At 45.7% G+C, this 22,599-nt stretch overlaps 1 protein-coding gene across 1 annotated transcript in view; it reads left to right on the top strand.

The window, feature by feature from the left end:
* The window catches only part of DNAH5 (dynein, axonemal, heavy chain 5), a 177,687-nt gene that overhangs the window by 10,194 nt on the left and 144,894 nt on the right, over positions 1-22,599 (top strand). Inside the window, exons 2-13 of the mRNA XM_004678397.1 lie at positions 2,083-2,217; positions 3,159-3,243; positions 5,258-5,418; positions 6,727-6,948; positions 9,576-9,713; positions 10,413-10,589; positions 12,113-12,226; positions 12,887-12,994; positions 15,349-15,471; positions 16,504-16,719; positions 19,627-19,734; positions 22,379-22,464. Of these exons, the coding sequence (XP_004678454.1) occupies positions 2,083-2,217; positions 3,159-3,243; positions 5,258-5,418; positions 6,727-6,948; positions 9,576-9,713; positions 10,413-10,589; positions 12,113-12,226; positions 12,887-12,994; positions 15,349-15,471; positions 16,504-16,719; positions 19,627-19,734; positions 22,379-22,464 (1,673 nt within the window). The remainder of the gene's footprint in view (positions 1-2,082; positions 2,218-3,158; positions 3,244-5,257; positions 5,419-6,726; positions 6,949-9,575; positions 9,714-10,412; positions 10,590-12,112; positions 12,227-12,886; positions 12,995-15,348; positions 15,472-16,503; positions 16,720-19,626; positions 19,735-22,378; positions 22,465-22,599) is intronic.

The following is a 22,599-nucleotide window of genomic DNA, read 5'->3' as shown; positions in this document are numbered from 1 at the left end:
TTTCTGGAAAGAAAAGAGTAGTATATAGCCCATACTTATATAATTGTTTCTTCCTTCATCCTTTTTTCAAGTCTGCATACTTCGGGTTTCTGTCCAACCAATGCAGTTTTAGCACAGATGACCTTTACTGTCAGCTGCATAACATCCCAAAGCAAAGCTTAATGGCTTAAAGTAGAAGTAACTATCTTACCTATCCAGTAACTGGCTGTGGGTGACTGGGCTCAGCAGGGTGATTGTTCTGCTTTATGTAGCCTTGGCCTGGGTGCAGTCACCTGTAGGGTGAACTAGTTTGAAATGTCCAGAGTCACTTACTCACACAGCTAAAAGTTGGTGCTGCAGTGTCAGGAGGTTGACTGGGTTAAGTAACCAGAATTACTTGATTATTCTCTGGGTGTTTTTGACTTCTCACAACATGGTGTCTGGGTTACAAGTTCAGGACAGCAGTTAAATGTTCTCAAGCTTTATAGTCTCACTTTGAGTTGTATTCTTTTATTTATTTATTTATTTATTTTTAAAAAGGTTTTTATTTGTGCATACAGAACTGGGGTACAGACCAGAGGTGCAGGGGTGGTGAGAGGATTCACCGGAGACAGAGCAGGGAGCAGAACAGGCCGACTGATGAAGTACACTGCTGAGGGGAGCAGCGGGAGGGTCAGGAGAGGTCTGCCGCCATGTGGGTCACCTCCAGGGCGGGAATCGAACGCATGCCGAAGCGACTCTAGCTTCCTAGTGTTGTGCTTTAACCCACTGTGCCACCAGGGAAGGCCCTGACCTGTATTCTTTTGGTGAAAACTGCTCACAGGCACTGGCCAAATTCAAGGGGAAATAGAGTCCAGCTCTTGATAGACTGGCTTCCTGGCCATATTGCAAAAGACGTTTGGGATGCTTCAGTCACATAAACACAGATACTAAGGGAATCTTTCTCCACTCAACCAATCCTGTATGGCCTTATCACTACTGGACACGCTCCATGACTCCCTGGTGGTGCTGCCTCGTGGCCCCTTGCTGTCCCTCCACCTACTCAGCTCCAGCCTTCTCTGCTTGCTCTTTTCCCCCTCTGTGCCCCTGGTGTATTGGTGATTTTATCTTTTCATTATCATTTATTTCTTAAAAATTAATGTATACACTTATGTTTAGACTTTGATTCATTGATTTGACAAATATTTATTGAGTAACTAGTATGCACGTACGACCTGCTGGATGAAAATTGTGACTTTTTTTGAGGTCACTGGTAGCATTTCCTTCTCTAGTGCCAGCACATATTTGGATCTTAATAATTGTTTGTTAAGGAAAAAGGGTTGCAAAAGGGCCACCTTTAACTTAATTCAAGAAATGAATTTGAAGCTGAATGTCCACCAATGGAAAAATGGTTGACTAAATTATGGTATATCCGTATTGTTGAGTTTAATACAGGGTGGAATAGTCTGTATTAAACTAGGATGATCTGTGATCTAGAATGAACAGAAAATACCTGGAAAAATTTAAAAATAATGTTATATAGATAGAGATGTATGTAGATGGCATATTTTGTATAAGCATAGCATACTGCAACATTAGTCACATCGAATATGCCTTTTTATTATAATTAACGACCAGCAGTTAAAAATTAAGTAGTGATATTCAGAAATCAATTTTGAGACCAGATATGAGCCTGTAGGCAAATAAAGATTGGTGGTTAGGTAGAAAAATACTACTTAGATGGCGAAAGGGATGTTTATGAAAACAGGAACCTCCTTTCTCTGTGTATCTATTGAAGCTTATGTAGGCACAGAATTATGTCTAAGAATTTAGAATAAAATACAGTAATGCACGGTAGCAATGTCTGGATGGCAGATGATTTTTATTTCTTCTGTTGGTTTATCTGTATCGTGTCATTTCAAAACAATGAGCACATCTTATTTTCATAACAGAAATAAAATCATTTCTAAAAACTGAAGGTAGTGCATGCAAACAGGTGTCATAAAGATGTCTGTTACCTCATACCCAAACCTTAAAAAATATAATAGTAGTATGAAATGACTGCCCGATTCATCTGTTTGAGAACAACGGTTGCCACAAAACATTTTTGTTCTTTTCTTGTAGCAAAGATTGAAGGAGGAGAAGGAAGCCAAGAAGGCACGTTTGGATGGCAGGCACGACTACTTGTTTTCCATTGTAGCCTCCTGCGTGGACGTGAGCAAGTCCGACGTGGAGGATGCCGTTCTTGAGGGAAACCAGGTGCGATGCATTTGCGTTCCCAATGCCCAGAGCGTGGCGTCCTCTGGCGCTGTCCCAGTCAGGACCTTCCGGAGGTACCTTGCCTTGGGCGTCGCTCTCTTCAGTCTGAGTCGTGGCAGAATGAACTTAGGGCTCTCCCTCTCTTTGCTTCTCATTTGAGTCACAAGCTGTGCTGCAGACTATTTAAAGCGTCACTTTCACTGCTTGCAGATCAACTGACAGCTGCCTAGACGTGCAGTGAACCATAGTACAGTGAACCTCATGGCAGTTTTGGTGATTGGTGCGATTTAGTATTAATTATCTTTAGTGTGTTGAATGGGTGTTGAAAGGTTTCTTCTCTTCTTCTGATCTGAGTAAAAATGAAACCCTTGTCTATATTTGTGTCTGCTGTCAACAACACAACACTGTAGGGAATTAGCAAAAATGGTAGGATTCTTGTGTATACAATACGTATTTTTTATGGTTAATCAAGGTATTTCTTTGAGTGGAATGCTTACTATGGTGAGACATTTACTCTTTCATGGTTTTTGTGTTGAAAAATTACAATTCCTTCTGTATTGTTTGTATTAGACACAGTCCCATGGAGATAAGAAAGAGGATTGTAAATGCTGATTTAAACAATTTCTAGGGGCCTCCCTAGTGGTGCAAGGGGTTAAGTCTTAGTACTACCAAGCTATCTGCAGCCACTGAAACCCAAGTTCGATCCCCTCCCAGGGAGTGACCCACAGGGTGCAGCAGACCTCTCCTGTCTTCCCACTGCTCCCCTCAGCAGTGGATTTCAGTGAGTCCTGTTCTGCTCCCCACTCTGTCTCTGGTGAATCCTCTTACCCACCTGCAACTCTGGCCTACACCTTAGCTCTTGTGCGCATAAGTAAACATGTGGTTTTAAAAATTGAAGTTTCTGATTCAGAACAGTCATCACCTGCCTTTTCTCCCCGCAGATTGAAAGAATCGAGCAGCTCTTTGCTGTGGGAGGTCTCCGCCACCTGATGTTTTACTATCAGGATGTGGAGGTGGCAGAAGCAGGTATGCAATGTGATGTGCAAAACCCAGAAATATGTCATGAGATTTACATGAGGACGATCTGAGAAGGCCACGGTACAGCTGCCTGGGCCTTTTACCCTTCCTTCTCTGGAGGTTGCTCAGGTAGTGAGCGGTGAAGTTGTTGGGGAATCCTGGTGGAACAGGTTCGATTTTCACCTCCAGGAGAAGGGGACAGAGTGGCAGATATGAAGCCTGATTGTTCTGTTTTTTTTTTTTTCAATTTGTTCATATAGAACTGGGGTACAGACCAGAGGATTCACCAGAGGCAGAGTGGGGAGCAGAACAGGCAGATCGATGAAGCACACTGCTGAGGGAGACAGGAGAGGTCTGCTGTGCCGTGTGGGTCACGTCTGGGGCCAGGGATCGAGCTCATGCTGAAGTGGCTGCAGCCAGCTTCACACAGTGCAACGCTTCAACCTGTTGTGCCACCAGGGAGCCTGGTGGTTCTAATTTTATTGGGGATGTCGGTTTCCTTTCCAGGCTGCAGGGCAACGGGGGAATAGTAAGGTAGCTTGCCTTTGAGACTCGCCTATGTGTCGATTCATTCTGGGCAGTTATGTTCCAGAATTTCAGCTGCGCAGACATCTATTTCTTTTCTATTCCAGCACTATTTCTTTTTAGCATAGAAATTGTTGCCAGGAAGCCACACATGCATTTCCAGTGAAATATCACATTATGTTTATTTTGTACTGACTCTGATTCAAATGAGTAATATTGAAAGACAAGCTTAGTCATTTGCACTTAAGAAAACTTGCAAACCTTGTGTGGGTTCAACTGGCGTATCTATTTCTGCACGGATTGATATAATTTAAAACTAAACGAGGGACATAAGCAAATATCTTATGAGTGTGTTCAAACACCAGATGCATCTTTTCATGACCTTTTTGAAGATCTGGAAACTAGTTATTGCTCTTGGCATGTGGTATGACTATGCTTTTTGTTTAAAAGCTGAGGAAATGATGCATGCCCACACCACCAGACTGGTGTTTCTCCTATGCTAGCCATCTGATATTTCGTGATTAAAGTTCATTATATTTTCAGTGAAAAATCAAAATAATAGAGACAATTTGGATTCCAGCCCAGATTGCACAGCAGAAACTCATGAAATGTTGGCTTTGCCATGGTGGAGGTCTGGGTGAGGGTGGCGTTTCGTGTGTGATTCTCACATGGAATGAGCCAGTGCCTGGGTTGTGAGCATCAGTGCAAGTTCATTTCTGTAAACCTTTCCGGGGTGGGTGGTGGGTGGGAAGTGTATTTTCCTCTGATCTTGGATTAGAATCAGGATATACCATGACTCATCTGGCTATTCTTGGATTCCTAACACGAGTTCAATGTGGGAACTAAAAATGCCCAGTGGATCCACACTAGTTGACCTAAAGTCAAATCTCCAACCCCGGTCTCCCCATTCTCTCCTCCCAGCTTCCTCACATCAGGGGCTTTGGGGCTGGAAATGTTATATTCCATTGTGTATAAAGACCTATCTTCTAGATCCAGAAATCTGCTTTTGGGTATCTAGATTGTTCCACAGTTTTCCTATCACACATAGTGCTGTGATGAACATTGGAGGGCATTTCCCCGTAAGTTAGTATTTTTGGGTTCTTTGGTAGATTCCTCGGAGTGGAATGGCTGGGTCATAGAGCAGATCCGTTTTAATCTTATGATACCCGCCATGTTGGTTTTCACAGGGCCCGGTCCAGTCTGCATTCCCTCCAACAGGGTAGGAACCTTCCTTTTTCTCTACATGCTCACTTAGACCAAACTCATTTACTCCTGCCTCTCCCACTTCTAGTTTTTCCTGGAGCAATTTTACTGTTTTACCATGTGTCAGTGATCTGGAATCAAGTCGGTTCTTTTAGATCCCTGTAAGCCTCAGGAGAGAGATGGTCCATCTCAGGCCTATGGGCCAGTCAACATGACCTTGTGTTAACAGGGATGCTTCCTTCCAAGGAACGCTCCTAGTAACATCTGTGAGACTAAAATTCTTTTGCTTTTGTAGGACAGTTTGGCTCTCCAGGAGGAGTGACTCTGACTTCTGGAAAGATGAAAAAACCCAAGGTGTTTGTGACTGAGGGAAAAGATGTTGCTCTTATGGGAGTGTGTGTGTTCTTCATCAGGACGGACACTTCCAAAGCCATCACCCCTGAGAACATCCATCGGGTAAGGTCTAGAGTGGCCTCTCATCCCAATCACCCACAGTCACAAAATTCCACCAAAAGTATCTCTTTCCATGGAGACAGCCTCTATGTTTATTAAATGTCAGCCCTCAAAGAAGACATTTTCAAAGCGTTTGGAGCAAGCTTCACAGAGGACGTTTGCTTTAAACCTGTTGATTTGGTGGTCTTAATATAGTGTCTCTGTTGGGATAATGTGTGTGTAACAGTGAGGCGTTTTCTTTTAAAAAAGATTTGTCCACACAAACTTAATGGCAAATTTCATGTATTGAAAATGATATAAAAAAGGACACAGACCTCCCATTCCAAGTTTCTGTGCCTCTGTACAAGTCTCCCGTGTCCTCAGCAGGCACATCCTCACTTGGGAGCATATGACTGACCACAGCTTGTGTTCTGTTTATCCCATACTTTTTATGTGGATGATTATAATTGAGAGTAGTTTAAAGCTTGGATGTCAAAATAACAATTTACTGGGCTGATAGATTGCATGCACAGATGGACAATGGTTAGACCACATGTAAAAATTAAACGTTGACCTGAAGCACTCTCCAAGGGAAGCCAACCCCTTACTACAGAAGCCGAGTGGCCGACCCGCAAAGTTACATCTGCAGAATGTCAGACACCAAATAATATTGCTACCATACCATTGGCCAAAGCGGCCAGGATTTGATGGATGACTGCCGGCTTCCCTACTTTTTTTTTTTTTTAAAGATTTATTTATTTGTGCATATAGAACTGGGGTACAGGCCAGAGGCTCAGGGGCGGTGAGAGGCTCCACCAGAGACAGAGTGGGGAGCAGAACAGGCAGATCGACGAAGTCCACTGCTGAGGGGAGCAGCGGGCGGGTCAGGAGAGGTCTGCCACGCCATGTGGTCACCTCCGGGGCAGGCGGGAATCGAACTCATGTGGAAGCGGCTTTAGATTCTCAGTGCGGTGCTTTAACCCGCTGCGCCACCAGGGAGGGCCAGCTTCCCTACTTTTTTATCCATCTTCCAACTTGGGACCCATCAGAAAGCCCAGTCGGTACCCCTAAGCTATCACTCTGGAAGCCCCATTCTGGTTTTCCCTCCTCTGGCTTCCCCACACCAACCGCATCTGATCAGGGCTGGGCTTGCCCCAGGCCCCTGTTTCCCACCAGGAAGCTTCGGCCCGCGTGCTGTGGATGACCCCTCCTATGGCTGGTCTTCGTTCGTCTCCCCAGATAGTTGGTGACGACGACGTTCAGCGATGACTCGGTGGTTATGTTGCAAGTGAGGATGATTTTGACATCTTGGGTCTTTACCTTATTTTCCAGGAGGTGAACTTTAATGTGCTGGACACCGCAGACGGGGGCTTGCTCAACAGTGTGAGGCATTTGCTGTCAGACATCTTCATCCCGGCGCTCAGAGCCACGAGCCATGGCTGGGGGGAGCTCGAGGGTCTTCAGGAAGCTTCCAGCCTCCGGCAGGAGTTCCTCAGCTCCCTGGAGGGCTTTGTGAGCATCCTGTGGGGTGCTCAGGAGAGTTTGAAGGAGAAGGTGAGAAAGGGTTAGTGAAAGATTTATCAGCCAGTGGGTGCCTGAAGCCTATAAGGGAGTGAGACTGCTCTTTTTAAATTTTTTAAAAAAGATTTATTTACTTATGCACACAAGAACTGGGGTGTAGGCCAGAGGTGTGGGATGTGGTGAGAAGATTCACCAGAGACAGAGAAGGGAGCAGAACAGGTGGGTGGACTGAAATACACTGCTGAGGGGAGCAGCAGGGAGACCGGAGAGGTCTGCTGCGCCATGTGGGCCACTCCCTGGCTGGGATGGAACTTGTGCTCTGATGGCTTCATAATGCTGCGACTTAATCCCTTGCACCCCAGGGAGGCCTTAAGACTACTTTTAATTCCAACATCTTGCAAATCTTGAAAGAAAATTGTGGGTGTCTCTATCACCCCTTTAAAGCGGCTTGAAGAGGTGGTGGTGACGAGATTTGAAATTCTGTAGTCTATAGTCATGGCCTCCGGGGGCTCCGTGGAAAAGCTGGCCATGAGGGGGTTTCACTCAGCCATGGCAGACAGGAACAGAATGCTGAGGCTGCTGAGTGTCTTGAGACGAAAGGATTTGGGGGTTGTGTGGCTGGGTGGGAGAGGGTGTAAGAAGGGGTGATGGAAAGGAGGAAGAGGAGGGAAGAATTCACTTGTCTGGAGAGAAGGGTCCAGCCCAAGTGGCAAATGGAGGGTTTAGCTTGAGCCGTTCAGGCCATCTTAGAGGTCACTTGGGACAGAGGGTGACGGATGTGGTCTTGATGGAGGACAGCCTGGGTCAGGCAAGCGTGAGGAGGGGAGGGATCCCCTGACACCAATGCTGCAGTGATTTATCCCTTTCAGGGAAAACTGGGGCCCTGGGCGCCTCCTGGGGTCCCGGAAGCGAGAGAGGCCTTAGGTTGTGTAAGGGGCGAGGGGCAGAGAAGTAGGGCAGTTTCACCTGACGGTGGCCGGTGCTCCGGCCAGCATTTGCGGCTCATGTGAAACTCACTGTGATGCTGGGCCTGCTGCAGTGCAGGCTCAGCCGAATGGAGTTGCTTTCGCGCAAATAAAGCCTTGTTCCCGTGGACTCCCTTCATGTTGTCGCAGAGGCGTTCCAAAGAAGTGGGGTGGGTCCCGACCCAGGAGGAGGCATCGACACTTTCTGCAGCCCAGAGCCCTCCCCTGGGAATCCAAGGGGATGCGACGACGGGAGGGCCCGGCTGAGGCTCAGGGGCACAGCCCCGGGGGCCCCGAGGCTTGTGCTGCCCACGTGGGTTACAGAGGCTCTGTCAGAGCGCAGCCAAGGGGAAAACACAGAGCTGGGAGACGGGGCCCAGGAGGACGGAGGGGTGTCTCTGAGCCCCTCGGGAGCGGCAGGCACAGGGCTGAATGAATTGCCCTTAAGGGGTCATGTCTGAGCAGGGTCCAGCTGGGAGCTGGGGGGCTTAGGGCAAGCCAGGCTCCACTTGGATGCCAATGAGGGGAGCAGGAAGCCTCGAGGGGCCGTATGCGTCTGAGTGGTGTTAGGGACACACCCGCCAGGTCTCAGCTGGTTTGTGGAGCGGAGGGTGACCCCAGTATCTGTGCCCTGCACGCCCCAGCTTGCACCTCCAACGTCTGCTGGCGGGGAACCTTGTGGGCCTGGGTGTCATGTGGTGGCCCTGGGGTCAGGCTGGAGTCTGAGCAGGCGGAATAGCCACACCCCGGCCTGTGGTTCGGAACCGGGGGAGACAGGTTTGTTCTGGTGCTGGTTAAGCAAGAGTGGGCCTGAGCATCGAATTTAGAAATTCACAGTGCCAGGTGCACATTTCCAGAAGGAAACCATATCAGATTTTTCAAATATTGTCCATTTTGTAGAATGTGTGGTTAAAAGATACACTGGGGGCCCTCTCTGGTGGCGCAGCGGGTTAGGACACAGCACTGCAGGTGAGCCGCAGCCGCGTCAGTGGGAACTCGATTCCCGCCCCGGAGGAGTCCACATGGCGCGGCAGACCTCTCCTGACCGGCCCGCTGCTCCCCTCAGCAGTGTACTTCGTCCATCTGCCTGTTCTGCTCCCCACTCTGTCTCTGGTGAGTTCTCTCATCGCCCCTGAGCCTCTGGCCTGTACCCCAGTTCTGTATGCACAAATAAATCAATCTTAAAAAAAAAAGACACACTAGGTTTCCATGTCAAGTCAAAATCCGACAGCCTCTGCTCTCCTCCCTTCCGCCTCCCACCCCTGAAGCCAAGCCATGCATCTGCGTGTAACTTGCTGACTGTAAAGTGTGCAGATTAAGGACTCGGGCGTGTCCCCTCCAGTTAGCTTCAACATGACTGTGGTAGATTCGCAATCACTCTTCTCCCCTCTTCCTCGAAGCTGTCCCCCAGCTTTGTTTTCACGGGCGGGTAAGTTGGTGGCTACGTATCCTGCTTCATTCTCAAATCCTGCTGTGTTATGGCTTTTTCTTTTTTGCCCCCGAACTGGAAGTCTGAGTCAGTCATCTTGAGTGATGTCCTCACTGTGCAGGGAGGTCCCAGCAGTCACTAGTACAGGGTGCAGGACAACTGGACTGGAGGAGGAGGCCCTGAAGCGCCCTCCGAGCCCAGGAGAGGACAGACGGGTGCGTGTGTGTTTCCAAGAAGCACCATCTTACTAACTTTCATTTCATTAGGTGAACCTCCACAAATGTGACGTATTTGAACTGAAGACCCTGAAGGAACCGCTGGATTACTTGACTCTGGCTAATAATCCAGAGACTTTGGAAAAAGTAGAAGGTTGCATGAAAATCTGGATCAAACAGACAGAACAGGTAGTTTTCAGAAGCCAAGCAGCCGTTTCAGATGCCACGCTTCTGAACAGACCCACGGAAGGAGGGAGATTGTGTGGCCTTCTCCCTTGTGAGAATAGTGGGGGCTTAGTGAGGTTTTGATTTGTAGTCATTGGGTAAGAAGGGATGAAAAGAATTCTAGGAGAGGAAAGTAAATGGCTTCATGCACTTACATAACTAAGAAGACTGAACTTTGTCAAGGTTTTTCTTAAGGCATATTTTCCTTTGGTGAGAATCTCTGTAGAAGTACAGGGGTTTTTCTTATTTAAAGAAAGAAGGGAGCTTGGGACTTAACCTTTGAAAAAATGTTCCAGAAAATTCTCAGTGAAGTTGGAAATTACATCCAAAAGTGAGCACAATTAAAGTCAACCAATTTATGGGGTTTCCCAAGCTTTTATTGCTCCAAGGTTAACAGTAAGTGAATAGCCAAGGACATTTTCTAAGGTCAGATCTTCCAGAAGTTCATTAAAGCTCTGGAAATGAGTAGTTTTCAGTTAGAACAGTCACTTAAATTTTGTTGAAGGCTTAAAGCTGCGCATAGGTTAAGTGAGCAAAGGATGTCAGCCAGTGCATCTAAACGAATGAAATATATCGTGGCAGCATAGTTTACTTCTTTTCCGTGGTTTTGCTTGTGTATGACTGTGAGCGTCAGCCCCACTCACTCGCCCGGTACGGTCCCAGGTCCTTGCGGAGAACAACCAGCTGCGGAAGGAAGCCGACGACCTGGGGCCCCGAGCAGAGCTGGAGCACTGGAAGAAAAGACTGTCTAAGTTTAACTACCTTTTGGATCAGCTGAAAAGTCCGGAGGTGAAGGCTGTGTTGGCGGTCCTGGCTGCAGCCAAGTCGAGGCTGCTGAAGGTTGGCATCCATTTCTTTTTCGCTGTATGAAATGGGAATGAGACTTATGTCAGAGAGTAATTAATCTAGGTGTAATATGGCATTAGCTCTATATGAACAAATGTTTAAGATGGGCGCATCTAACCCTTTTACGCTTTTTCATTTTGTGCAAAGAGCTTTAGAATTAAAGCCATTTGGTGACAGGTGGGCAGGTGTGCCTTCGAATTACCAGCAGGCATATGATTCACATCACACGATTGCCTGTACATGATGATTGGTTATGTTGAATTACACAGGATAGATACACACATGATTTTATTATACCTACATGTGACGCATGCATCGACACACACACAATGAATTCAGACCAACTAAGAGTGGTAATAATGAAAACGTACCTTAGTACGTTTGGTACGTTAGTATTGCTATGTCGTGAATTAAAACAACAACATTTATTATCTGAGGGTCAGAAATTTGGGGCCAAGTAGCCGAGTGTCCTGACCTCAGGTCCGGAGTGAGCTTGCCATTGGGTGCTGTTGGATCTGAAGGCTCAGCTGGGGCTGGTGTTGCAGCATCAGTTCTTCACTGGCTGTTGGCCGGAGGCTTCATGTTCTACCTGGGCCTCTTCACAGCACAGCTCAGATCTGTGGGCTTTATTCCCTTAAAGGCGTGAGTGGGCAGAGCAGGGTACCAACCTACCAGCCCTGGGCTTTTGGTAAACGAATGCCAGTTGTGACAGCCCATCACTTTTGTCACCTGGCATTTGTAAGAAGTGACTTGCTAGGGCCCCTAAGGGGAGGCGATGAAGCAGAATCTGACCATCAGCGTTTACCACCACTGGGGCTTGTAGCGGCCACCTGCCACACCTGGCGTGGTTGCTACACCCTCTGTTTATTAGCTGTGTGTGTGTGTTTCAATCCATGTAAGTAACTTGAATGATCAGTAATCATTTATTTCAATAAATGTACTTTTGATTCACATTATATCCTTGCCCAGAGAAATGCAATGGTTTTATGGCAATACTGTTTAGAAATATCAGTTGGGCTTTCAGGAAACCCACTCACTGGGTTGACTTGTGCTGAATCGTGTCCTTTTACTTCATTGCCCGACTTTTCAGTGTTGTTCCATTTTCAAGCTTCTTGCGCAAACCGCATTCCTGGCATGTGGTTGGGAGTGAATGAATGATTGATATATTGATGAATGAACCAACATACAGAGATCTGGGAAAAGGCGTTTAGATTAGAGGGAAGACAAGAAGTCTGGGAATTTCCTAGCCAGCCGAGGGGAAAACTTGGGGTGCTGCCCACTTCGTGTTCTGGCTGATTTCTGGATACATTGTGGAAGGCCGAGAGGAGCCCATTAGGGTCTTAGAGATTTTTCATTGCTCCTTGGTGTGTGCTGTCCCGCACCTGTGGGAGTCAGCTCTGTGTGACATGCACAGGACACACGGGCAGTGTGACGCAGGCACTGTGTTTGCCAGTGGTTATATTGGCATGTCCTCTGTTCATAACTGCATGAAACTTGCCTTCGTGTATTGTGCTTAGAGCTGGCGGGAGATGGATATTCGAATCACTGATGCAGCTAATGAAGCCAAGGACAATGTCAAATATTTGTACACACTTGAAAAGTGCTGTGACCCCTTGTACAGCAGCGACCCTGTGAGTTCATGATTACTACGCCCTTCTCTGATGACCCTTGTGCATGAGCTGAATTCACGGTGGAGTTTTGGTTTCTATTGTAGATGTGACAGTCTGTTGGAAAATTCGTAGAAGACTTTTTATTCTCAAGAAAATGATATTTATAAGCATGCACTCACATGCTTCACTCTGTCTACCTCTTTGTACATATCTGTAGCTCTGATCTATGATATACATGTAGTGTTATATTAAAAATTTATGATATTTTTATTAAATACTGCAATTGATGCTCTGGTCTATAGTCAGAGAGCTGTGGAAATAACCACTGACTTTTAAGATAATTTTTGATTTATAAAAGCATTATTTTTAATTTTAAAAGTAAAAGCAGGAAGTGCCTGTTTCTGTTTATCACACAATTCACCTTAATGCAGCTTACTGGTCATTAACAGGAAGGTAGTATTTCTTGTATTGGAACAAAAGTTGGTTAACTGCTTATGACTAAAGAATAAAACTAAAATGTCCCTGAGATACATTATATTTACAAGAAATGTTAGCTATTATTTAAAAATTGAAATGAAAGTCCCTTAATGCAATTTTAAGCTAATGAAGATAGAAGGATTAGACTTTTAGAATTTTGTTGTTTGTTATTTGCTTCCCTAAAAACTTGGTGGTGTCTTCCAGATTTCCATGATCGATGCTATTCCCACACTTATTAATGCAATTAAAATGATCTATAGCATCTCTCATTACTATAACACCTCCGAGAAGATTACATCTCTGTTTGTAAAGGTAAGTATAATTGTGGTGTCCGTGCACGCTTCCTTAAAAAATTAGGTTAGCTTGTTTGTTTTCTTCCGTATTGTTAATTTTGGGGCAATATTTGAATCGCCTCTCAGTTGCAGCCCTGAGGTTCTCCCACCACTGTAGAACCCATGCTCCATCCTAGTTCCTTGTGCTCTTCCCTCCAGCTCCCTCCCCTGCTGGGTGCCTCAGATCTAGGATCAACGGCAAGTTTTGCCTTTTTGCTGACTCCTCCTTAGTTTCTCCACATTCCACCTATAAGTGAAACCATCCATTACTTCTCTTTTTTCCTTCTGGCTTATTTCACTGAGCATGGTCCCTGCCAGCTCCACCCATGTTGCCGCAAATGGCATGAGCCACCTTTTTGATAGCAGAGTAATATTCCACCAGGTGGATATAACCATATCTTCTTGGTGCAGTCACCACTTCTGGGGCATTGGAACTGCTTATGTGCATATCTTAATATTGCACATTATGGTCCAATAAACATAGCAGCATGCACTCTTATTCTTCTTGGCACACAGTCCGTGTTTTCTCATTGAGAAATTACCAGATAGACATAATGCAATGTTTTTGTGTCCTACACTTGCAAAAAAAGAACTTCATCTTTCAGTAGAGGTGGAATTAAGTGCATGTAAGAGGCTGATTCTAGCAAATCATAAAGCAATATTATTCCCTAAGGCAATCATATAATAAATATTGTTATTTATACAATAAAAATGAAAAAAGATTCTTTTTGGAACTTCGTTCTCCATGTTATTTAGCATCATTTTTATTCCTGCTGAGTATATTTTAATTAAGAAAAATGATATGGAACTGGCTAGGTCCCATTTCATATTTTATATGCTGTGGTTCCCAGTTTATTTGATGCTACATTTGTTTAGTTGGTGTTATTAGAACAGTATTCATGGCAATAAAAGTCACTTGCAACGATTCTGCCAAAAACCATAACAATGTGCAGACCCTGTGTCCTTACTTAAGTGCGGTTACCCCTTTCTGCCCCCACTTTGAACAGTCTCTAAGAGTTAAATGACTTTTCGTATCAAGGCAAGAATTTTAAATTTGGTCTAAAATAGGGGACTTGGGTGGTGAATCCCAGCGCCCGTGCGAGGTGTGAGTCTTCCAGGAACTAGGGCAGCCGCCGCAGCCACAGCTCAGCGGGAGGCAGTGAGGAAGGGACCGAGGTGTTCCCGACTTCTTCACACTTTGAATCCCACGTGACAGCCAAGCAGGAGCGGGAGATTCCTTGCGCAGAGGACTCAAGAGTGTTTGCAGTATTGCCCCAGGTTTCATGCCTATTACTTGTAACTCCTGCTTTTGAACAAAACCGGAACTACCATTTACCTGATGCTTAAAAATCGTCCGCTGTGGAGATGTTGAGGCAGACACAAAGGGAAAGAGAACTGAGAGTGAACCCCCAGGACACGTCCCCCATATCAGTCAGCACTGAGGCCGATTATGTGGGACTCGAACTCCCAACCTTTGCATGGCAAATTCCCCACCCTGTATCACTCCATGCTCAAGGTCTAACTGTCCTTTCCATTTATAACAATCCTACCAAGACAGTGCTGATGAAATTTTATTGAAAGGTTGGCGAGCTGTGTGAAGTGTTGTGGGCCCACTGCTTGGCTCTGCTCTTTCCTCCATTGGTCATGTGGGTGGTGAATTGAGTCCCAGCGCCCGCTGGTGTGTGGAAACTGACTTTGCTGTCAGACTCCGGAAGAGAAGGCCGCTCAGCAGCCCTGAGGCAGGGGAGTGGATCCTGTCGTGCTTGATGAAGGCATTTGTCCACCTTAGATAAGGGGGCCTGGATTGTTGAGGAGGCCCCTCTGATTTCAGAAATGGTCTGACCACCTGTGTGTGGAATCTAAAAATGTCAAACAGAATAGTGGTAGCTGAGGTCCGAGGAGTTGGGGAGATGCGGGTGGAAGTTCTACCCGAGGCCAGCTGTGAGATGAGTCAGTTCTGGGGTATCAATAGCTGTATCGTGTGCTTGCAGGTTACTAGTCTAAAGGCTTCTCAACACACCCGCAGACTGTGAGTGAGGGTGTGTTGATTCACGTGGTTGTAGCAGCCAGTTCACCACGTATGTCTCCCGACATACCAAACTACCGCATTGTGCTACCTAAAAGTATGTGATCTGCGTGTGTCAGTAACTTCAGTAAAACTGGAACAAGAAAGAGTTAGTGCTTGATTAGTGTTAGTTGAGAGGGGAAATAATTCACCCAAAGTTTAAGTCCATAGGTTGTGCAGTCTGAGAGGTAGAGTTAAGGCCCCTGTCAGCCAGCCTGTGAGGGATGCCTGTTTTATGTATTTCCCATCATTTTATTGGAAAATTCTAGGTGACCAATCAGATGATATCTGCCTGCAAAGCCTACATCAGCAGTAACGGGACTGCTTCCATCTGGAGCCAGCCGCAGGAGGTCGTTCTGGAGAAAATATCATCCGCAATTAAGCTTAAGCAGGTGATGGTCAGCTTCACCATTAACTTAGATGGCATTTTATTATTATTATTTTTTGAAAGATTTATATATGTATACAAGAACTGGGGTGCAGGCCAGAGGTGTGGGGAGTGAGAGGATTTACCAGCGACAGAGTACGGAGCAGAACGGGCAGATCAAGTGCTCAGGGGAGCAGTGGGGAGACAGGAGGGGTCTGCTGTGCCCTGGGGTCACTCCCTGGCTAGGATGGAGCCCGAGCTTCACAGTGCACTGTGAACAGCTTCACAGTGCTGTGCTTTAACCTGTTGTGCCACCGGGGAGGGCCTGCATTTTATTATTTTGTGGGACTTTTTTTTTGTGTGTGTGTGACACATACTCAATCAGTTAATAATTGCTGTAATATTGGTTGCTACTTGTCCTTGTAAAGAAAATTCAACGCGAATAAAACTGCTCTCTCAAAAATTATTCACCCGTTTTACCCTTTTTGGGGTCTCCTCTGTTCTAACATTGCACTAAGAGGCTTTTTTTTTTTAAAGATTTATTTATTTATGCATACAGAGCTGGGATATAGGCAGAGGGGCAGGGGCGGTGAGAGGACTCACCAGAGACAGAGTGGGGAGCAGAACAGGCAGATGTACTGAAATACACTGCTGAGGGGAGCAGCGGGGGACAGGTGAAGCCTGCTGTGCCCTTTGGGACCCTCCTGGCCGGGGATGGAACTCGGGTGCTGCAGTGGCTGTGGCAGCTACCAACCGGAAGGGCCCAAGATGAGGTCGTTTTCCTCAGGTTTCTGCCAGACAAGTGGGGAGCCAGCCTCAGGCGACCCTAGCACAGAGGGGCACTGGGCTCGATCGTAGGGACCCAGCACAGGTGACTCGGAGTTTGCTCAGATGTCGGTAGTGAAGGGCGATTTGCAGGCGGGTGGATGACTCGCTGCAAAGGCATGAAATAGAAAGGTCTAGAATTCTACGTTGATGTGCTGCTTGCTTTCGCCTGAGAGAATGAGGCTGATGCCTTTCCTCTGTTCCCTTGCTGTACTGGCCTCGTGATCTTAAGGAATATCAGAACTGCTTTCATAAGATCAAGCAGAAGCTGAAACAGCATCCCAATGAGAAACAGTTTGAGTTTAGTGAGATGTATATTTTTGGAAAATTTGAAACTTTCCACCGACGTCTCGCCAAGATAATAGACATCTTTACAACCTTCAAGACCTACTCAGTCCTGCAAGATTCTGAGATTGAAGGGCTGGAAGAGATGGCGGCTAAGTACCAGGTACAGTGCTTTAAACACAGATCTGCTGCCTCGGCTTGTCACGAAGCTTTTCTAGTGCATGTGCATAACTGTAATTAGAATGATGAGATAATCAGTCTATAATCTGCAAAGCTCACGGCCCTTAAACAATCAAGAAATTAAATCTATTTGAGAATTATTTAATGGTGCTAAATGTCCTTCTCAGGTATGTGATTATGAGGATGACTTTCCAATAGTCCAAAATTAATCATCATTAGTAACAGCATTTTCATTAGTAGTGCAAGAAGAATGTTTAAATCTAGCTTATTATTTTATTTATTCATGAAAGAAACAGTTAATGAAGCATATACTAAATGCTGGTGCTAGCTGACCTTGGCTGCACGACATTTGGTTCTCTCTGAATTTAAGCATTTTGTTTGGATGCATGTTAAAAAAATAAAAGGGACTGTACTTTATTTTAGCTCTGCTAGTCCTGATTATTTTGATTTTTAACTATTTATCTTCTACCTAATCAGAGTTTTAAAAGTGGTGACGGGGAGCCAATGAGGTCTTGAAGGTACTTAACAAATAATTCACAAGCAAAATAGATTTTCAGTTCTTAATGTGGTTACTATAAGAATTTTTTTCTGGTCTGTGGCCAGCGACACCAAAACTTAATTTATTTTTCTGTACTTCAATTCGAAAAGGTTCATATCATTTGCTGCCACACACTGATCTCTGGACTCTGGCAGCTTAGGCCAACATGAAGACTCTTTTTCATTCCCTAAGTACGGCATGTTTTGAGAGGGATAAGAACAAACCGTTTTTACACAGGAGGACTTACTTTGGAAGTGCTGTGTATAATCTGCAAGGTTGAACTCTGCACTTTGAAAGTGACAGTTCTGCAAGACAAAGAGGGACTTAGTCCATTTCCTTTCCAGTTTGGAATCTCCTTATATTCTGCTCTTAATGAAACCGTAATTTAGGAGTATATGCCAAAGTTTATTTTTGAAGAAGCTGAACTGTGCATTTCCATGCAGATAAGGGCTCCTCTAACCTGTTAAAAATACTGGGGAGGGAAGTTGCTGTGAAAATCTAAAGTGAAGTACTGATTACACGGATGGACCGGATCCTCCATCCATGGATTAAGGGTAGGGGTGCAGGAAGGTGCAAGGTGAGGTTTTCAGGTATTAGCGCAAGGCTAGAAGTTCAACATGGTGGCCATGAAAATGGAATCCTGATCCCCTGAGTGACCACCAGGCTCATCTACCCCCTGCCTCCTGGCCTGCCCCTCCTTTCCTCAAGTTCTCCTCAAGTCTGGTCAGTCTGCTTCAGAACTCGCAGTGCTGCCGTTCTGGAAAGTTCTGCCAGTGTGGTCACAGGGCCTCTTCCTCTTTGGCATCCAGATTTTGATTAAAAGCATCCTCCCTGTTAAATTTTCCTTGATCTTGGTGTTGCCTCAGGCCCTGGCTGCCATTATACTTCTCAGTTGTTCACTGCCTGCCATGAGCTCGTTGGTTTGTTTGTGGCTTTCGAAGAATTGATAGGGCATGAGAGGTAGACGGTGAAGCTGACAGATAAATGATTGAGTAGATTGAGTTTGTTAAGTTGGTTCAAAGGTTGTGATTCATCAGTTCTCTGACGTCCTGCTTATAACGGATCCTCAAATCAAATCCTAGAACAGAATTTTTTAAGGACCTCAACTCTTTGAAATGATCACAGTGAAATGCAGAAATGCAGGTTTTCTTCTTTCACACATTTCCTGTAGCATGATAGATAATGTTGTCTGTGTACACTTCCGAAATAGGACTGATTTTGTAGTTACCCAGCGTGACACAGTAGGCTGTTTTAACTGGGAAACTTGACTTCAGAAATTACACAGCTTATACTCTCTTGTCTACTGAGAGATTTGAGTTTTGAGCTGATGTTTAAGTGGAAGTGACTTTGAAGGGGAGATTGTGCAGGAGGCCCGACATTCTTCATGAAATTTATATGCTGTGTCAACAGCGCAGGCTCGGCGTTTGAGAACGGCTTAGGACCTGGTTAAGAATGGCCACACAGCATTACAGCTCATTATTCAGAGCAAACAAAAGCGCAGATAATAGTATTTCCAAGGAGATGAATCACCTAATTTGTGCTTTTGTAGTCACACACCACAGCTTTGCAGAGAGGAGGAAGGAGCAATTAATTCCAAAGTCTTTAAATGCTAGATTGTGGTTTGACATTTTATTTTAGACTTTGGGGGCTTAGAAGATAGTATTTCATTTGTAGATTCTATAACATGACTATTTTCTAACTAAGTCTTGTTTCCTGGTATTTATTTTCTGAAAAGGCAAAACTTTTTGATGAAAAATATTTTACTAAATCCTATTCTGGGCTTTTTTTTTTTTTTTTTAAAGATTTATTTATTTGTGCATACAGAACTGGGGTACAGGCCAGAGGCTCAGGGGTGGTGAGAGACTTCACCAGAGACAGAGTGGGGAGCAGAACAGGCAGATCTACGAAGTACACTGCTGAGGGGAGCAGCGGGCGGGTCAGGAGAGGTCTGCTGCGCCATGTGGTCATCTCCGGGGCAGGCGGGAATTGAACTCATGCGGAAGTGGCTTTAGATTCTCAGTGCTGTGCTTTAACCCACTGCGCCACCAGGGAGGGCCTGGGCTTGTTTTTTTACAATCTCAGATGGGAGGCATTTCTAGAGAAAGCTCCTCTCCTATTTTGCAGATATATTTTTAAATCTTTTCTTAAAAAATGCAGAAAGCTCTATGAGTACACTTTTGAAATAATTTTGTTGAACACATTGGACAATGTCCTACTGAGATCAAACACATAAAGCAATGTAACTAAAGAAATGAGGCTTCTTTTACGTTGATTTTTGGAGAGTGATGGCTTAAGCCATATTTAATTAAGTGACACAGGGTATTGAAATGTCTGTTTTCCCCTACATTTCAGGGTATTGTTGCCACCATCAAGAAAAAGGAATATGACTTCTTAGACCAGCGGAAAATGGATTTCGACCAGGATTATGAAGAGTTTTGCAAGCTAACTAATGACCTTCATGTAGGTTGTATAATAAAATTCCTGTTGACTGTCATGTGTTTGTTTTTTCCACTCTGTATCATGCTGCTAATCACGACCCATTCCCTCCTGAAGGTGACTGATGGCAGCCTTGCCTGCATTTCATTGCAGATTAATGATGAAGGCTCTTTTTCATGGCTTAAAGGGCCATAAATATAGCTTTGGATAATGATCTGTAATCACAGACTTCTGCATGTCTTGTTAGTTTTTAGAAAATTAATTTTCATCTTTTATCGAAACGTTCTAGCCTCATTGGAATATAGAAATTTGTTTCTATTTGTTATTTGACTGCAATGATGGTGACCAGAGAGACCTATGCGAATGGTTCGTGATGTCTGACAAATCCCACAGGGCAGCAGCTGGCCTTAGGAACCCTGGTACCAGGACTGACGCAGTGCCTGGACCCATCTTGGTGGTCAGCACATCTCTCGTCCTTCCTCATGCTGACCCCTGTCCCTGCACCACTGTGAGCAGCCGTCTTGACTTCTGGCCCTCAGGTCATTGTCAGCCACTGAGCACCTATCTTAGACAGCCTCAGCTCCAAATCCCTAGGGAAGGGGTTGGGGGGCCCAGCCCTGGACCTGTCAGTGGTTGGGTCTCCTGGTAAAAGCAGAAGGGATATGAATTCCCCCTTCTCTGTGGTGGTTTAGAAAATTTGTGCTTAGAAGATCCTCTGGAAGGGTAAGGTGGGGTTAGCCCAGTAGGTATTGACTGAGTTAACGTCAACTTCTTTTCATCCCCATCTGGTTCAAAATGTTCCCCTTTCTGATTGTAAAAGGAAAATGGCCACTTCTGTTACTTCTTTTCCAGGATTTTGGTTTGAAATAAATGTGTGTAGTTCAAGGGAAAAGGGGCTCTGAGATGTTCAGGAGGGGTGGGCTGAGGAGGAGGAGGAGGAGAGAAACCAGCGCACTCAGCAGGCCACCTTCTGTTCCGGGCAGGTGAGAGGTGGGGAGACCTTGAGTAACAGCATTGTCCCAGAAGGTGCCCTCTCACTCCCTCATTTCTGAGAGGAGGAAAAGTCAGAGGGACGAGCGATAGAGTGGGGTGAAGCCCAGGGGGCCTGGCTCTAAGATTCAAGTTTTAGCCTGGAAAACTGGTGTGAAAATACCTGCTTGGCCTGTTGGAGCGGGGCTGGGGCGATCAGAGTGGGAGACGAGGCATGGAGAGGTGCCGCGGCGGTGGCCTCTAAAGGCGTGTGCTTGCAGCCCGCGTGGTAGGCTCAGCAGTGACGCTGCCTCAGCTGAGGGGCTGTCTGTGTGCAGAGAGTCACTGCCTGGCACATCAGGAACCAAGGGCCAGCTGGGACTTGACGCTGGAGTCCAGAGTAGAAAATCGCGACTCAACTTCCCGGCTTTCATTGCACTGAATTTAAGTTTGAATTACAACTCTGTCCTACGTCTTAGTGTGGACAAAAGATAAATCATGTGCTTAGTATGTCTGTGCAATTCTGGGGGCCGGTGGTAGACTAGTGTAAGGTTGTGAGGAAAAACCGTCATGAGGATCGGATTAGAGCATGACTTGAAGGCTTTATGAAAGAGGTATTTCTTTAAGTTTTGATATCAAAGTCCCCTTTTGGGGGAATGTTTCTTTTTAGAAGTTATTGATATATTTCCTTGTATGTCATGGGGCCCTGGACTGGAAATGTTCCCACTTGGGACTAGCTCCTGCTAATTTCTTGGGTTCTTGCCGTCTGGCCTCAGGTGGAGAATTCCGTGGGCCTCCATCTCTGTGGCGATGACACAGGATTTTAATTGCTCTAGAGCCAGAATCTGCAAATTGTAGCCAGGCCCAAAGCTGCCCGGCCCTTTGCTGATTGTAGTCGATGGCCACCCCGACTCTAATGGGGTGAGTGGTTGTCGAGGAGATCCTTGCCCTTGAGAGCTGAATGTGCACCGGCCCGTTACAGAGCAAGTGTGGAGAGCTGTCCTGGGGCCTGTGGCTAGCTGGCCAGCCTCCTGCTGCTGTCCCCAACTTGTGGACAGTCATCCCCCTCTCCTTGAAAGGGCCTGGCTTTCTGCGGAGGTCAGTGAGCCTGTCAGTCCCCACGGATCTTACCCCCTGCACTGTGTCCGACCTTGGCACATCTGATCTAGGTGCTTCTGGGAGCCTAGAAGCAGCTAGGCTCAAGTTCTCAAGTTCCTCTTTGTTTTGGCCTCCGGAAATTTCATTTTCTTTCAAGAGCAAGTGAATATTAAATTTCTTTTTTTTTAATAAAGATTTATTTATTTATGCATACAGAACTGGGATACAGGCCAGAGATTTAGGGGTGGTGGGGTACAGGCCAGAGGTGCAGGGGTGATCATTCACCAGAGACAGAGTGGGGAGCAGAACAGGCTGACTGACGAAGTCCACTGCTGAGGGGAGCAGCGGGCGCGTCAGGAGAGGTCTGCCGCGCCCTGTGTGTGGGTCACCTCTGGGGCTGGGGATGGAACTCGCACTGAGCGGCTGCGGCCAGCTTGCAGTGCTGAGTCCTATCCTGTTGCGCCTCCAGAGAGGGCTGAAAATTAATTTCCCGTGACATTTTGTTCCGTGCTACCCATGTTTGTCGGGAACGGGGTGTTCTTTTATCTTTTTTTCCTCAGTGTGAGTTCATTGTTCATGATTAGAATTTATTCTGTTTTAGAATGAGTTGCAGAAGTTCATGGATTTTACATTTGAAAAGATTCAAAACACAAATCAGGCACTCAGTATGCTACAGAAATTTGAAAGGTAAAAATTCAAAACAATATCTTATGTTCAATTTTCTAAAACTGGGCTAAAGTGGACATAGAGATTGACCTTTTATTGTTATCATTTCACATTGTAATGGGAAGGAAGTCATTTCTTGACAATTTGGGTGATATG

This window comes from Condylura cristata, unplaced genomic scaffold (assembly GCF_000260355.1).
Source record: "Condylura cristata isolate star-nosed mole 26May11 unplaced genomic scaffold, ConCri1.0 scaffold00007, whole genome shotgun sequence".
Classification (NCBI taxonomy): domain Eukaryota; kingdom Metazoa; phylum Chordata; class Mammalia; order Eulipotyphla; family Talpidae; genus Condylura; species Condylura cristata.
This window is presented reverse-complemented; position numbering and strand designations above follow the sequence as displayed.